The 18208-nt window shown below is 37.9% G+C and overlaps 1 protein-coding gene across 1 annotated transcript in view; it reads right to left on the reverse strand.

Moving 5' to 3' along the window:
* LOC128604269 (phospholipid-transporting ATPase ABCA1) overlaps positions 1–18208 on the reverse strand; it is a 195115-nt gene that overhangs the window by 164369 nt on the left and 12538 nt on the right. The window contains exon 2 of the mRNA XM_053619270.1: positions 10836–10942. Coding sequence (XP_053475245.1) covers positions 10836–10901 — 66 coding nt within the window. The 5' untranslated portion in view covers positions 10902–10942. The remainder of the gene's footprint in view (positions 1–10835; positions 10943–18208) is intronic.

An 18208-nucleotide genomic window follows, 5' to 3' on the forward strand; every position in this document is an offset into this window, starting at 1 on the left:
TTACTGCATCTAAAATTGCCTAATATAGTGCAGTTTTGTTTTTGTAACAGAGACAGCCTAGAACCTTTGCACCTGTAAATACTCCTCATGAGAGTGATTAAGCTGCTACACGGGACCTTCCACCTCTAAAACGTTCCTTGCAGAGTTGTGTTTCAGCCGGAGGGTTAATTGGTAAACAAGATGTAAACGCTAGGTGATTGCCCAACGATTTATCTCTGCTGCAGTTGACCCCCCTGGCTGCCCAATAGGATCTATTATTTATGTTGGAATGATACAGTTTGTGAATAAACAGAATGTGGGATAACATTTTAAATATTGCAAGACTTATAGATGAAACAATTTACTTTATATGCCAGTCTAGATTCTGCACTAATTATGATATCAGTGCAAATGAATACTTTCGAAGGTTTTAAAAATTTTAAAGCTGTACCAAAGTATGAAATATGTGGGAGGACTAAAAGGGTAGCAAATTTATAAGTGTTGAGTTTCACTTTAGCAACACTGCAGAGTCCAAAAGTCATAGCTCATTACCAAGATCTGAATTTATTGAATCAATTACAAAAAATAATATGATAAATTTGCAATTTCTCAGTAACATGACAGACTGTGTTTATTTTGTATTACCACTAAGAGATCGCGAGATAAAAAAGAAGTCAAATGACTGTTTATTGTTGCCATACAGTATATAGCTACTTGGTTTGCTTCATAACATTAAACATAACTATAAATGGGTCAAAATTATGATGTCAGACTTTAATAAATGCAAATTCTTCACATTTGTGTGGTATAAGCAGGATAACATACATCATTTTTAGGGTAACACACTACTCCATCATTGATTATTTTCCTGCAACAGCAAGCCCCATTGTGTTTTATAAATAAATTTATGAATTCAAACCCAGTACAGCCCAGATAAATGTGTTTATCAGCCCAAACCAAAGTGCAGATATGGAACATTGGATGATTTGCCATGTCTTAGAAATTTTTTATCATTCATCATGATTCAATAGCATTTAAATCCGCAGCACAAATGATTCAACCCAAACATTTTTTTCCTGTTCAGTAACTGCTTGTGTAATGTTCTGTACCAGCTTAAGACTTGAACATTTGCACACTGGCGGGATCTTTACATGAATGCTGCTGGGCTTGTTGACAAAATGGCAGATTTAATAGGATGAAAGGAGTGACAATTCTTCCAAATCGCATAAAGCTTGATTTCGAAGGCTCACTCGGGAGTGGCTAATGGAGTTGTAAGCTCCAAGTCTCTTCATCCTCTCAATGGTGGTGTTTTGTCATCTGCTGGTGAAAGCTTTCTTTCATCCTTCCTGTCTTCTATTCTCCTCCCTAATCCCTTCACCTCTCCACCTGCACGGCTATTCTCCGGAAATTTCTCAATAAAGTGACAAGGGGATAGAGGAGAAAAACTCATAGGACAGAAATATGAGACATGAAAAACTAGAATGCAATCAATTGCATGATAGAAAGAGAGTTAGTGTTATGATTGAGCTAAATAAGACATAATAGCACAAGTTTCACTGTGTAGTGAGCAAAAGTGACAAATAAAATGAAAACCAAACAGTGATCCATAAATCTACTTTGAGATTTTTAAACTAGAGTAGATGATTGTATCTCTCAATAAGGAGTCTGGGAAAGCCTTGTAAAGAAATATTAAGTACTGTACTACAATAGATCCTTCACAAATTCTAAATAAAACACTTTTTGGAGGAGCTGCTTGAGCGGCAATTTAAACTAATATAAATTATATTTCAATTGATTTTAATTTCAAATATCCAAATTAGGCATTAACTTTAATGCTTATATACAGTATGATTAGAAAAATGTTTCAAGCATAAACCTGAAATATATGTAAGATGACATTAGGTAAACACTTGGTGGCTTCTATCCATCCATCCAGTTTCCATACTGTTTATCCTACACAGGGTCCCGGGGAGCCAGGAGCCTATCCCAGGGAACTCAGGGGACAAGGCAGGGAACACCCTGGAAGGGGTGCCAACCCACTGCAGGGCACAATCGCACACTCATTCACACACTAAGGACAATATGGAAATGCCAATCAGCCTACAACGCATGTATTTGGACTGGGGGAAGAAACAGGAGTACCTGGAGGAACCCCTGAAGCATGGGGAGAAAATGCAAATTCCATACACACAGGGCAGAGGTGGTATTCGAACCCCAAACCCTGGAGGTGCCAGGCAAACATACTAACCACATAGCCCACGTGGGGCTTATAGGAAAATAATAGAACTTGATTATTTTCCTATAACAGCACATCTGGATTTTTTTCAGTAACATGTATAATCATTATATAGTTACATTAAATGTAATGGAACATCTGTCAAATAAGTTAGTTCCTGTTATCACTTATGTTATAACAGCTATAAACAGTCATTCCCTCAGTCCTGAGAGAAGTCTTTGCTATAGTGGAAATCTCACTGACTGTTACAAAGCACTGACTCTGATGACTCTTTCAATAAATGATTAATAAACATTTCCTTAGAGAAAACTTAAAACTTCACCATATCAAGAATTATACGTTCTCCCATTGGACGAGAACAATAACCTATTAGAATAAATAACTTGTGCAGTTTGAATTACAGCTGGCTCTACTGTCTGTGCTGCAGTTATAGAAAATTAATCAACACCTTCTGACCAATCAGAATCAAGAATTCAACAGCTCTTTGGTATAAAAAAAAAATAAAGAATGTCCTATTGTGGTTGTTCCCTACACTAAATTTGTTATTTTATTGCTTACGCCTATACCGTGGTACCATGGCCTTTTACTAGCATTTAAAAATGAAGGTTTTGTATATGTTTTGCTAACTCATTACACAATAATAGTAAAGTATTTTTTAATTTCCCTAACCTTCCAACCGCCCCACATCCTCATAGATATTGCTGTGGTCACAACCATGCACTTTAGATGTATCTATAATAAATATTTGTGCTTAGAATACTACTTCAACTTTAACATTTAGGCTAGTTGGTAACATAAAAAAAGGAAAAGAAAAAAAGCAATAACATTTTTGACTAAAACTATGCATAGGATTTTATTATTGTTTTTTTCCTCCATTGTTACTGCAGACACATAATACACAGCTGTATTCCTTGTTATTTTTGCCAGCTGGTTGTACTCAGCATGAGTACAGAGATATGATATGTTTTTACTCCAAACGTCATGTGGTGTAGAGCATTTGTGAAAATTTCTCAGTGCTAACATCGCTGCGTCCCACTGCTTGTAGATTATAATTAAGTCACATGTTTTCGAGTCTTTTGGTAACAAAGCATAAAACCAGGCAGAGCCTTAAACAGTTTATTTATGTTATTCATGTTTGATTATATTTTTAACCAGATTTCTTTGTGTCTCAATATATGGAATAATTTAATTAGCTATAAATGATTATTTTCCATAGACATGGAACAACCAAAATGTTTATACCCATAAAAGTCTGTGATGGTTTCCGTGGCAAGAAAGATCATGTCTTACATATTGCTTTATTATTTATATTATTAAGGGTGTATTTAAGTTTGATATATATATAATCCTTATTTATCTTCACAGTTTGGCATTTCTTTTTTTTTCTTTTCTTTTCTTTTTTTTTTTGTATTCTAAACCAGCAATGTTTTAGCAATTTGCAAACCTGTTTAAATGCTAGTAAGAGGCCATGGTACCACGTAATAGGTGTACACAAGAAAATAACAAATTTATTGTAGGAAACCATTACAATAGGACATTTGTTATATCCCATGGATCTGTTGAGTTCTCTATTTTGATTGGTCAGAAAGTGTTGATTAGTTTGATTAGATTGTTGATTAGAAACTCTGCTAGTAGTGCCAGCTATAATTCAAATTCATCATTTTTGACCACTAGATCCTATAATAACTCTTTGGATTTATTGTAATTGGAGCAGTAATCACAATTCCACCTGATCAACATCTAGATCTCTTTTTTTTTTTTTTTTTTTTTTTTTTTTTTGCTGATAACTCAAAAGAGGTAATAACTATTTTAGTGGAATTTAATGGATTTTATGAAGTTGGGAATGAGAACATTATGCAGAATGAATAAGTTGTTGAATGGCTGATATACTGTCTCTGGTGAGGATCTGCCCTACCTACCCTATATTGATGATTGGCCACTGATAAAATGCCACAAATCTTTATGAAATGGGCCAATTTTATTCTACTGCTGGTAAAATGACTTGACACTGGAAAGGAAAATTCCTTCATTCTCATGGTACAAAAGTTGACATGATAAGACAACATCCCTGATTGCATTTCTTTCACGAGCGCAAATAACTATCTCTCTTCACTGATGACTGGGGAGGAAAACAAACATTTTAATGCATTTGGATGTCACATATTGCTTCAGTAGCATCATTATTTTTGGACAGATAATTTATTTTTCTCCTGACAAATATGTGTATTGCATCTGTAGGAACTTAGTGGATGTTGCTTAAACACGAAACAATCTCTGGATTGTATTTTTGGATTTTTAAAATTTGTTTAGTATTCAATTATTAGTGAGATGTTAACTGAGCCTGAGGAATTCTCTCCGTCTTAGCAGTGGGGTTGTTTAGAGGTCAGTGCATCTTTTCTGTTAAAAGTGATACCACAGGTCATGGCATCATTTAGTGTATGACTTTCCACAGTTAAAAATAATTTCCGTACTTTTTCTGGAGGAAGTTGCATTTTCACAGCATTAGCTGTGGGTTAGGAAGGGAATAGTGCTTGTAGAACTGTGCTGTAAATAGGAATGAGAGTCTGTAGGTTTATAATGTGCCGGTATTCAAAGAGAATTTATTTCAGATGTAACTGACAAAAAAAAAAAAACAAAAAAAACTTATGCTGAAGTGAGGAAATGAAATACGCCATGTAGGCTGGAAATGCACTCCAGGGCTGGCTGAATTTGGAGGTCTAAAAACTAACAGCTTGAGTTCTGCAAATATTCATGTAGCAATCTGAATATGAATGTCTTAAGATGTCTTAACTGTGAAAGTCTGATTGATGTGCTAAAGTAATGTGAGGATGAAAATCTGGTTCAGCATGGATCAGTAAATAGTAAATGCAGTTAGGGCACACACAGTACTGCCTAAATAAATAAATAAATAAATAAATAAATAAAGTGCCCTCCACTAATATTGGCACCCTTGATAAATATGAGCAAAGAAGGCTGTGAAAATTTTTTTTTATTATTTAACCTTTTGATCCGTATCAAAATCCACATGCTCTGCTCTCATGGATATCAAATAATTGCAAACAAGACACAGGTTTATCAAACAAAAATCTCTTTCTTAAATATAGGTGTGCAACAATTATTGGCACCCTTTTAATCAATATTTTGTGCTACCTCCCTTCGCCAAAATAACAGCTCTGAGTCTTCTCCTATAATGCCTGATGAGGTTGGAGAATACATGGCAAGGGATCTGAGACCATTCCTCCATACAGATTCTCTCCAGATTCTTCAAATTTTGAGGGCCACACTGGTGGACTCTCCTCTTCAGTTCACCCCACAGGTTTTCTATGAGTTTCAGGTCAGGGAACTGGGATGGCCATGGCAGGACCTTGATTTTGTGGTCAGTAAACCATTTTTTTGTTGATTTTGATGTATGTTTTGGAACATTGTCCTGCTGGAAGATCCAACCATGGCCCATTTTAAGCTTTCTGGCAGAGGCAGTCAGGTTTTCATTTAATATCTGTTGATATTTGATATAGTCCATGATGCCATGTATCATAACAAAATGTCCAGGTCCTCTGGCAGAAAAACAGCCCCAAAACATTAAAGAGCCACCACCATATTTAACTGTGGGCATGAGATACTTTTCCATATGGCTACCTCTCTGTGTGCGCCAAAACCACCTCTGGTGTTTATTGCCAAAAAGCTCTATTTTGGTTTCATCTGACCATAGAACCCGATCCCATTTGGAGTTCCAGTAGTGTCTGGCAAACTGAAGACGCTCGAGTTTGTTTTTGGATGAGAGTAGAGAATTTTTTCTTGAAACCCTTCCAAACACCTTGTGGTGATGTAGGTGACTTCGGATTGTAGTTTTGGAGACTTTCTGACCCCAAGACACAACTAACATCTGCAATTGTCCAGCTGTGATCCTTGGATTTTTTTTTTGGCCACTCGAACCATCCTCGTCACAGTGCGTTATAGACAATATAGACACGTCCAATTCCAGGTTTATTCATAACATTTTCAGTTGACTGGAATTTCTTAATTATTTCCCTGATGGTGGAAATGGGCATTTTCAATGCTTGTGCTATTTTTTTATAGGCACTTCCCATTTTGTGAATCTCAACAACCTTTTGCCGTACATCACAGCTATATTCCATGGCTATACCCATTGTTATGAATGACTAAGGGAATTTGGCCTATGTGTTTCCTTCCTGTGAAACAGGAAGTAATGGTTGAACAATTTCCTGTTTTTAGTCACCCAGCTGACTAGGAAATATCAATGGTAATATACTTCAAATATGTTTTTTCTCATATGAATTCATTCTGCTGCCAATAATTGTTGCACACCTACAGGAGAGAAATTAATTATCTTGAATAATAAATATGTTTATGTGCAGCTGCTGTAGAGGTGGGACATCCAAATTTATTACCCACATTCACCTGCTTGTTCTGGCGTTCAGGTCCACACGTGGTCCAGCTCTGTCTTTTACAACCAAATCGCAGACTGTGCTAATAGATTATGTTGAAATAGATGCAGACATTAAAGCATTCACTAATGCAAACCTTATCCTAATAGCCCAGGCAGTGCACAAACACTTTTCTCATCTGATGACTGATGCTAACATCAGCAAACATTAGTACTGCAACCTGCTGTGGCCCACTGTACATCATTAGGACTGCATTAGTCAAGTGGGAAACAGAGGCAGGTGAGTGGCTAAGACAAGATCGCTACGATAATGATACAGCTCTTGAGAACAGGCTCTACTAAACACTCTAAAAGTGATAACAGGGTCTATAATCTGCTGTCAACCCTGAATCCTTAATGATGAATATGAATACATTATTTGGAATAAACTAATGTTGGAATGTGTTCTAAGCAGATACAAACAAAGATACGAACAGGAGACACAGTATTTGTTGAGTTGCAGTATTAGTTGAGTCCAATTACAAACTTGAGCGATGTAGCTGAGGTTGAGGAGCTACCACAGACAGAATTCAGTCCTGATATTTCTATCTCTGTGTTGTTGTTTTTTTCCAGTGTGTCCACGGGAATGGTGCTAAAGTCCATATTTAATCCAAAGGGGGACAAAAAGGCCAAACCCACTTTGGGTGTAAACTGATCAACCATAACTTTAAAACCACTTGCCTAATATTGCATAAGTCCCCCTTCTGCCACAAAAACAGCTTTGACTCATTGAGGCATGGACTCCAGAAGACCTCTGAAGGTGTGCTCTGGTATCTGGCACCAAGATGTTAGCAGCAAATCCTTTAAGTTCTGTAAGTTGCAAGGTGGATCCTCCATGGATCAGACTCCTTTGTCCAGAACATCTCACGGATGTTTTGAGGATTGATTACAATCAGAGGGTTGAGATCTGCGGAATTTGGAGGTCAAGTTAACACCTTCAACTCTTGTCATGTTCCTCAACAATTTTTGCAGTGTGGCAGGGCACATTATCCTGCTGAAAAAGGCCACTGCTATTAGGGAATACCGTTGCCATGTAGGTGTGTACTTGGTGTGCAACAATGTTTAGGTAGGTGGTACGTGTCAAAGTAACATCCACATGAATACCAGAACCCAAAGTTTCCCAGCAGAACATTGCCCAGAGCATCACACTTCCTGCACCGGCTTGTCTTCTTCCCATAGTGCATCTTGGTGTCATCTCTTCCCCAGGTAAGCGTCCCCCACACACAGCTGTTCACATGATTCATTGTCATTCATCAGACCAGGCCACCTTCTTCCATGTACAATTCTGACACTCACGTGCCCATTGTATGCACTTTTTGTGGTGGACAGGGGTCATAATGGGCACTTTGACCGGTCTGCATCTATTCAGCCCCATATGCAGCAAGCTGTGATGCACTGTGTTCTGACACCTTTCTATCATAACCAGCATTAACTTTTTCAACAGTTTGTGCTACAGTAGCTCTTCTGTGGGATTGGACCAGACGGGCAAGCCTTCAGTCCCCATGCACATAAGTGAGCCTTGACCCTGTTGCTGGTTCACCCATTGTCCTTCCTTCGACCACTTTTGGTACTAACCACTGCATAACAGGAACACCCCACAAGACCTGCCATTTTGAATATATTCTGACCCAGTTGTCTATCCATCACAATTTAACCCATGTCAAAGTCACTTAGATCCTTATGCTCACCCATTTTTCCTGCTTCCAACACATCAGCTTTGAGAACTGACTCACTTGCTGCCTAATAAATATATCCCACCCCTTGAGAGGTGCCATTGTAATGAGATAAATCAATGTTATTCACTTCACCTGTCAGTGGTTTTAATGTTATGGTTGATCGGTGTAAATCCGACTACAGATACAGATATGGATATTTGGAGCACTAAACATATATAAGTGCACTGTTGTCATGTGTTGTTTCAGCTTCCCTCTAGGTGCCGTTCGTTTTTGACTCGTCCTTTCATTGGTTTGTTTCCCGATTGTGTCCAGGTCTTCTGTGTAAGGCCTTGATTAGTTTGTCTTTATACCCTGTATATCCTGTTGTGTTCTAGTTTCATTGTGCAGTCTTGTCAATATCAACATGCATATCTGACCCTTGTATTTCTTTGGTTTTATATTTCTAGTTAGACTTCCTAGTTTTGACCCATGACTGTTTTCTCAATTCGGAATATGGATGATTCTCCTCTGTTGCCATCTGCCTGTGATTATGACCATGAATACCGGCTTTCTCTCAATTAAAGAGAAGCTGATTTAACACAATTGCATCATGTCTCATCCATTTTACCGCACATTACAACCCATAATACAGACAGAAGATTGGTGTGAAATTTACAACACAGCTCTTAGTTCAACCATTGAACTTAACAAATATCATACAGGCTGTCCTTGTGTGTTGAGCTGTCCTTTTTCTGTCGTTTCTCGGTTTCCCTCACACAGCTTCTGAGCAGCACATTAAGAATACAAACAACTCGACTCCCCTTAGAGACGGTGCTCAGAACGGGCTTACGTGATCAGCGGATCTCCAGAGTGCACACCGAGTCATGCTGTTCTTCTTTGTTAGAAACAACATTGACAGAGAAAAAAAGGCCCAACACACCAAAAACACAATCTTCCAATGCGTTCAACAAGGCAATAGCTTGTTTTTTTCATACTTGGGAGTTGAATAAACAACATACGGAATAGTATATTCCCCAAAGGTGGTGAAAAGTGCACTAGGAAGTTGCTGGGAGTATCACACTTGACAACTATTCTCAAAACTCAAAGCATATGTTATGTTACGCAGGTGAAGGTTAGGGTTAGGGCTGGGGTTAGTGTTTAGATCTTTTCTCACAACTTAATTTGTATGAAACCAAACAAAATCCATCCTCGTTTCTAAGTGTTCGTTCAAATTCATAATATTTTTTCATGAGATCAGGTTCTGCACAGAAAAAAGCTCTTGAGGCTGTTCAGTGTTATCAAGATATTTTTTTTTTCCTCCAAATTTACTCACTTGCCATTTCCCACCCACCAGCCAGCTCGTCCCTATTATACGAAAGCTCACAGGGCAACATAATATAATTCGAGGAAAGCAGTATATACCCTCTTCCGTATACATGAGCTCACAGATGCCCTCAACTGGCTAGTGTCACCCTCAAGAGAGAGAGTATACCATCCCTCCCACCCAGAGAGCACGGTCAGTTTAGCTCCCTTGTCTCCCAGTCACAGATGGTTATCGCATTCAAACTCACGATCTCTTAATGAAAGGGCTTTTCTTTTGCACCACAATTAGACAACAGTCCTGGAACTGAACTATACATTTTCATGGAAAAAAGTGACAATGCTTTACGTTATATTAATTTTGCCTCAACATTATTGTTTTCCATTAATTGTTGTTAACAGGGTAATTCATATGTATTCATAAGTGATTAACAATACGAATCAAAGCTATACTTAATATTTGGATAGGAAATCAAGATTGTCTATGGTTAGAATATGTATAAATGTCTATAAATAAAGTGTTTGTGTGTGTGTGTGTGTATGTATGTGCTTGTAGTAGCCTGGGAGGAGTGTAGGTGTTTGGAGTGTGACTGCGTATGCATTTGTGTGAGCGAGTGAGAGGGTGAATATTTGGATTACGTGTACGTGTGTATGTGTGTGTATTCATGTTTTCGTGGTATGTGAGGGTAAATATGGTGTGTGTACGCACACATTTGGACAGTGTGTAGATACAGTAAGTGTGAGTGTATGGTTTGAGTGTAAATGTGCCATTGTGTGTGTTAGCGGTTTTGGGGAAGTGTGTAAGAGTGTGTGTTTGGAGTGTGTATGAATGCATTGTGTGTATGTGAAGTGAGTGTTTATTTTTGTTAGCCTGTGGGATTGGGAGTGTGTGTTTGTGTGTGATTGGATCTATGTGTCTATGTGTTAGCATATGAAAATTTGTGAAGTGTCAGTGAATGCATTTGTGTGTGTGTGTGTGTGTGTGTGTGTGTGTGTGTGTGTGTGTGTGTGTATGAAGGTGACACCATTCCTCTGTCTCAGGAGACAGGTGAAATCTGCTCTCTCTCTCTCTCTCTCTCTCTCTCTCTCTCTCTTTCTCTTGCACCTACAGCTGTTCCAGGCCAGGAAATGCCACCTGACACTCAAAAACAGCACCTCACTCTACACCAGTTGGGAGCTGTGATGCCATGTGTGTGTGTACCTTCTGTCTCTTGCGCAAAGTGAAGTTCTTCCAGAGCAGAAGCCTGAGCTGCACCAGGAGACCCATTACACAGATTGTTGTGGCGTCACGATGGAAACGTTCTTCCCCTGCAGAGGGACAGAAGGACAGATGGATGAGGAAGACGGGTTTATGCTCAAATGCTATAGTGTTAATTGACAAAATACATGCCATCAATACAAAAAATAAATAAATAAAGAAAGAAAGAAGAAGAAGTAGAAAGAGAGATCTCAAAGTCCAAAACTGTCATTCCTTTTGTTTTGAAATCTTCTCCACTTTACTGATGAATAATAGCTGATTGAAAAAGTATATTGTCCTAATGATGGTTAAATTGCTGATCTGTTCACTGAGGGAATTGCTAAAACGCTAATCTGTATCTCTGAGGTATCGGCATTTTTCGCTGTTTACTCTCCCTCTGAAACAATTTGGATTGGATTGTTCCGCCATCGGACCCTTGAGTCATTTACTTCACGCCACATTACAGGCATACTAATGACAATGCAGAGATAATCTGTTCCCTCTTTTCTCTATCTCACAAACAAACACACACACACACACACACACACACAGGCAGTTGTGTCAGCAAGAGTAAGCAAGATGGGGTGTATGCACCCCCTGAGTAGTGCAAACGTGAATAGTTCTCGCTCAAGGCAAAACCTCTTACTAATGGCAGTTTTTTTTCAGTTCATATACTCTCTAAAGATGTGCGAGCCTTCTACAACACACTAACTTCTGAACATCCTGGACCTAGTGGTACATGAGGGCATGAGCTTCACCTTATACACAAATACTGAATGCTACAGAGCAAAAGATTAGAAGCAACACTAACTTTGTAGGACTAAACCCTTGTTTAATTTAATGAGGAAACTGCCAGGAATGTGTTCATTAACCTTTTCAACCCTCAATTAAAAATTTAAATGTGTACAAGAGATATTCTGCCACGACTATGAGCCATATTCCGAGTAAACAAGCGTTAATAATGTGTTAATATGGTAATGTTTATACAAGGAAAGTTACAAGTATTCAGAGATGGGTTAAGCACGTGCTTAAGTCTGAGTGCACCGTTCAGATTATGCAAATAATTTGCATGTAATTCAAGCCTCTGAGGTTGCCAGATTTTTATTCAGAAGAAGTATATATGACAGGGTTTTTCAATAGAGTCTAGACCACCATTATTAAACACAAGCACTTCCCTTTAATACTGAAAAAAAAAAAAATCAGGGATCGAAAATGCTGACTTTTTTTTTGTTTGTTTTTTAACTTTGCTATCAAATGTACTACTGTGTAATCCAACATAAAAGCAAAAGCGAATTAAAAAAATTACAAAAATGTCTAATATGATGATATATGATTGAGAAAATAGAAAGCATTCAAATATATTTCGAATAGGAGTGTATGTAGTATGTTGTTGATTTATTACTGCTTACAGTGATACACCTGAGTCATAAACTTGAGAGTTTTGTGTCATTATGTACTATTATAATTTACTTCATATTCAAGTTCTGGCTAACTCACTGGATGTTTATTTTTTTTTTTAAATTGGACTATTCTATGTAAAGGTTAATGACTTTTGTGCGTGAAAATTCCAGGAGACTCCAGCAGTTTCTGAAATATTCAAACCAGCCCATCTGGCACCAGCAACCACACCACGGTCAAAGATCAGATTCCTCTCTTTTCTGATGTTTGTGAACATTAACTGAAGTTCTTGACCGGTATTTGCATGATTTTATACATTTTGCTGCTGCCACATGATTGGCTGATTGGATAATTGCATGAATGAGAGTCTGGTGAGTTATTTGTAAATCTGAATGTCTCTGTCTGTTCTGTTGTTTAAGCTTCTTCTTCTTCTTTTTCTTCTTCTGCTTATTATTATTATTATTATTATTATTATTATTATTATTATTATCAATCTATCCATTTTCTCTACAGCTTACCCTACACAGGGTCACAGGGAGCCTGGAGCCTATCCCAGGGGACTCAGGGCACGAGGCAGGGGACACCCTGGATAGAGCCCCAACACATCGCGGGGCGCAATTACTGTTCTCCGCTAGTATTATTATTATTATTATTATTATTATTATTATTATTCCAAGACCCAAAATTTTGAAACACTACCAGTACCCTCCCAGTACTTTCATGCTACATGCACCAAACTCATCACAGATCTATTCTGACTTAGCGTGCTATGACTTTTCTAACTGATTGGAATTATGGTTTTCCCAGTACGAAAGTTCAACATGACAAAATTCCCATTGAATTCCATAAAAAAAAAACTCATTGATCTTTCAAGCTACTCCTACCAGACCTTCAGGCTGCTCAGACTGGTCATGCTGCATTTTTTCTAACAGATCAGACTTACGGTTTTCCCGTACAGAACGATCAAAAATCCCGAAAACTCCCATTCACTTACACTGACGGAATGTTCAGAGCCTGGCCCAGAATGTTCAAGATTTCAAACTCCAAGTGTCAAAACTCGCACACACCTGTGTGCACATGGCCTGAAGCCCCTCTTCTCCCCCCTCACTCTGTCAATGTACCTGTAACAAGAGAGACTCTCTCTTCATCTATCTATCTATCAATGCCACACACTCTCTCCATCCATCTCTATCAATCTACCTGTAGCACACATACTTTCTCTCTCCATTTTTCTTTCTATCAATCTACCTGTATCACTCTCTCTCTCTCTCTCTCTCTCTCTCTCTCCTTCTGTCTTTCTACATGTATCACTGTATTTGTCATCTATCTTTCTACCAGTAAGTGTCTTTCTGTCTTTCAACTTCAAACTATCTTCAAGTCTATGAAACATTTTTACACTTTCAGACTGGCTTTGTCAAGCCAACATCAAAGTTTTATTGTGTCAAACTTTACCTATCTAGTTCTATCTATTTTTTTTTTCAAATACTTGTCCTTTTCAATGTTACATTTTCTGATGAATCTATTTAGTTTTCTTGTGAATTCTGCTAATTTGCTATTCATCTTTCCTTTAGGGCGCACGGTGGCTTAGTGGTTAGCATGTTTACCTCACGCCTCCAGGGTTGGGGGTTTGATTCCCCCGCTGCCCTGTGTGTGCGGAGTTTGCATGTGCTGTGGGGGTTTCCTCCCATTCCAAAGACATGCATGATAGGCTGATTGGCAAGTGTCTGTAGTGTATGTGTGAATGTGTATTCGATTGTGCCCTGCAATGGATTGGCACCCTGTCTAGAGTGTACCCCACCTTGTGCCCCATGCTCCCTGGAATAGGCTCCAGGTTCCCTGTGACCCTGAATTATAAGCAGTAAATAAATGGATGGATGGCTCTTTCCTTTATTTTTAATTGTGAATATAAAACGTAATATTTGACAGTTTCAAGAGCAATCTTTCAGCAACTTGCAAACACAGCACATTATTTCCTTCAGGAAATGCAAATTTACTTCTATTATTTCAATCCTCCCCTCATCAAACCTGCAATATTTTTACTTGTTTAATGTGTGCATCCATTATACGGGGGTATAATTAGCTGTTGTTTGTTGTTATTTTTTAATACAGAAGGGAAGCTGTAATATCTCACATGTGCCATCGGCCGTGAATAATAGAGCATTATTTTGTATAGATTTGGCAAGCCAATGTGAAAACAAGTGTGTGAGCTGTATTGGATTGGGGCACTGATGCAGAGAGTCCAGCCTGCTCAGCAAAGCTCTACATGATCTGTTATTCTTAAATTTGTTGTTTGTTATATGATAACAGTGTTATTGAATGCTCTATTCTGATTGGTCAGGATGTGTTGATTAATTTTCTATAATAGAAGCTTGGATAGTGTGGTGGATTTGTACGATGGATGCTTCATATGAACGTATTTTAAGAAAGATATTTGTGTAATTGTTGATATGGTGATGTATTGTGTGAAAAGTCTTTTATTTATCATTTTTTGGAAGGAGTCTCCAATGTCAGTGCTTTGTAACAGTCAGAGATAAAGCTTTAAGTTTGTGTTTTCTGACGTGTTATAAAACATTAAACGTAATTAGATATATGTTAAACCGATGTTGATTATTTTGTTGGTTAAACTTTTATAACTTAATATAATGTATTTACTAAAAGCTTATAATGAGGAGCTTTAAGATTTCTCAATTTTACCCAGGTCTGAAACAGTGAAGGTGATTTTAATTGTTTACACATTTACATGTTCAGTTGGCAAGCAATGTTTGTTTCATTTCATTATTTCCTTATGTAATCCTCCACTGTCCTTTGGCACCATTCAAAATTCTATTTTAGCCATGTGGGTTGTAATAAAAAAAAAAAGTGTTTTTAATTTAAATATATTTTGCAAAATTCAAACATGAAATAAAATGATCAACAAACAGTGATTTTGCATTGCAACACTGGATCCTGGTTACTTTCATGATAATCTTACAACAAGAACACTGGACTTCCACTTTCTATGAAGGCAATATCTATAAATATCTATGAATACAATCATGCATTTGTAAATCTTTATACATAATGCATTACGCTATATAGCACTGCCTTATGAATTGCTGACCTAATGCATTATGAGAAGTGCTTACTGTACAATGCAGGTGCCTTCCTGCCTCATGCATGGTGTTTCTCCCTGATCAGAATAAAATTGAAGATGGATGAATGAATGAATGAATATATAATGAGAGCTCAGGACACTTCCTGTGCAAATTTCAAAACAAAGTCCAAAACAAATTTCACAGTCACTAGCGTGAATTTTAGCATGACCTCGATGAACTAACTAAGCCTTGCCATACCTACATGTTTGTGTAAGTTGCACGACTTTGTTATGTCTTACTTCCTTGTCATGTTTTGACCCTTGCCATTTTTATGTTGGTTTATTCTTTGGTGCAGATCATGTTTTCACCTTTTGTCTGCCTGCACAGTTTCTGTTTTGGATAACAATCCAAAACCAAGTCTGTCTTACAAAATATTTAGTGTTGGAATTCAACCAGCAACAGGAAGTGACGGTTAAAAGTTTAGCTATTCGTTGCTGCCATAGGCTTGTGTTTATTATATACCGTACATCCAAATAAACAGAATGGTGCTGGCACAAACACATTGCAAAGAACAAACATTGTTTTCAGGTCCTTCTGACAGTAATATACAGTGACATGCTGCATAAATGTCGCATACATTTTTCCCATCAGAACTTTTACTTTTAGCTTGAAAACCTCTGATTTGCCTTTTGTAATGGTCAAGACATCTATTTTAGTATCAAAACATTTGATATTTAGGCAAATGGATCAATTTGTTAGCTAGTTTGACTCTCTTGCACTAGCTAGGATACCAAGGTGAGGAGAGCTGTGAAGAGTACTACATTCGTTCTGCGAGAAGATGGGTAAGTATCTAGCAATAAAATTATAACCCCTTGAATGCACATACAGTGGTGCTTGAAAGTTTGTGAACACTTCTAGATATCTGCATAAATATGAGCTAAAATATCACCAGATTTCCACATAAGTTCTAAAAGTAGACATAGATAACCCAATTAAACAAATGAGACAAAAATATTAAACTTGGGTCATTTATTTATTGAGGAAAATGATCAAATATTACATATCTGTGAGTGGGAAAAGTATGTGAACCTCTAGGATGAGTAGTTAATTTGAAGGTGAAATTAGAGTCAGGTGTTTTCAACCAATGGCAATTGCATGACAATGGCATGACAATCAGGTGTGAGTGAGCACCTAGTTGTATTTAAAAAGCAGGGATCTATCAAAGACTGGTCTAAACAACACATGTTTGTATCATGTGTATCATGGCACGAACAAAGGAGGATTCTGGTAAAAAGAGTTGTTGCTCATCAGGCTGGAAAAGGGTACAAAAACATCTCTAAAGAATTTGGACTCCACCAATCCACAGCCAGACAGATTATGTAAAATTGGAGGAAATTCAAGACCACTGTTACCCTCCCCAGGAGTGGAGACCAACAAAGATCACTACAATAGGCAAGATGTATAATAGTCTGTGAGGTCACAAAGGAACCCAGGGTAACTTCTAAGCAACTATAGGCCACGTTCACATTGGATAATGTTAATGTTCATGAGCCACCATCAGGAGAACATTGAACAAAAATGGTGTGCATGGCAGGGTTGCAAGGAGAAAGCCATTGCTCTCCAAAAAGAACATTGCTGTTTGCTAACAATCATGTGGACAAGCCAGAAAGCTTTTGGATAAATGTTTTGTGGACAGATGAGACCAAAATAGAATTTTTGGTTTAAATGAGAAGCTTTATGTTTGGAGAAAGGAAAACACTATACTACATTCCAGCATAAGAACTTTATCCCATCTGTGAAACAAGCTGGTGGCAGTATCATGGCTTTTGCTGCATCTGGGCCAGGACTGCTTGCCATCATTGATGGAACAATGAATTCAGTGTTATAGCAGTGAATCCTAAAGGGAAAATGTCAATACCTCTGTCCATAAACTGAATCTTAAGAGAAAGTGGGGCTTGTAGCAAGACAATGACCCTAAGCACATAAGTCTTTCTACCAAAAATGGTTCAAGAAGAATAAAGGTAACGTTTTGGAATGATCAAGTCAAAGTCCTGACCTTAATTGAATAGAAATGTTGTGGAAGGACCTGAAGCAAGCAGTTCATGTGATGAAACCCACCAACATCCCAGAGTTGAAGCTGTTCTGTACTGAGGAACGGGCTAAAACTCCTCCAAGCCGCTGTGCAGGACTGATCAACACTTACTGGAAATGTTTAGTTGCAGTTACTTCTGCACAAGGGGGTCACACCAGATACTGAATGCAAAGGTTCACATACTTTTGCCATTCACAGATATGTAATAGTGGATCATTTTCCTCAATAAATAAATGACCAAGTATAATATTTTTGTCTAATTTAATGGGGTATCTTTGTCTACTTTAAGGACTTGTGTGAAAATCTGTTGATGTTTTGGTCATATTTATGCAGATATATAGAAATTTGGTTCACAAACTTTCAAGTACCACTGTCCATACACACTCCAAATACACACTCAGCATCTCTTTAATGGCTAAAGAGCAATGTTTGAAATGGGGTGGTGTTGCTACTGTAGCAAGACAGCAGAGAAGCTCTTCCACAAAACAAGTGTCTGTGTGTGTACTGTACTAGGCACCTTGGTATTCACCTGGATACAACTACAAATACAAGGAAGATCTGTACATTTCGCAGGTTTTAATTGGTACTTCAGGGAAAGATCTGTGTCTTCGTCACACTTGTACACTAATGCACCTACAATTACCTGGAAATGCTCTCTCTCTCTCTCTCTCTCTCTCTCTCTCTCTCTCTCTCTCTCTCTCAAAACACATGGGTTCACATGGGTTCACTTTAATTTAATTCACTTTAAGAGGCCTCTCATTCACATCCACCTA

The sequence above is a fragment of the Ictalurus furcatus genome, chromosome 29 (assembly GCF_023375685.1).
Source record: "Ictalurus furcatus strain D&B chromosome 29, Billie_1.0, whole genome shotgun sequence".
NCBI classification, from domain to species: domain Eukaryota; kingdom Metazoa; phylum Chordata; class Actinopteri; order Siluriformes; family Ictaluridae; genus Ictalurus; species Ictalurus furcatus.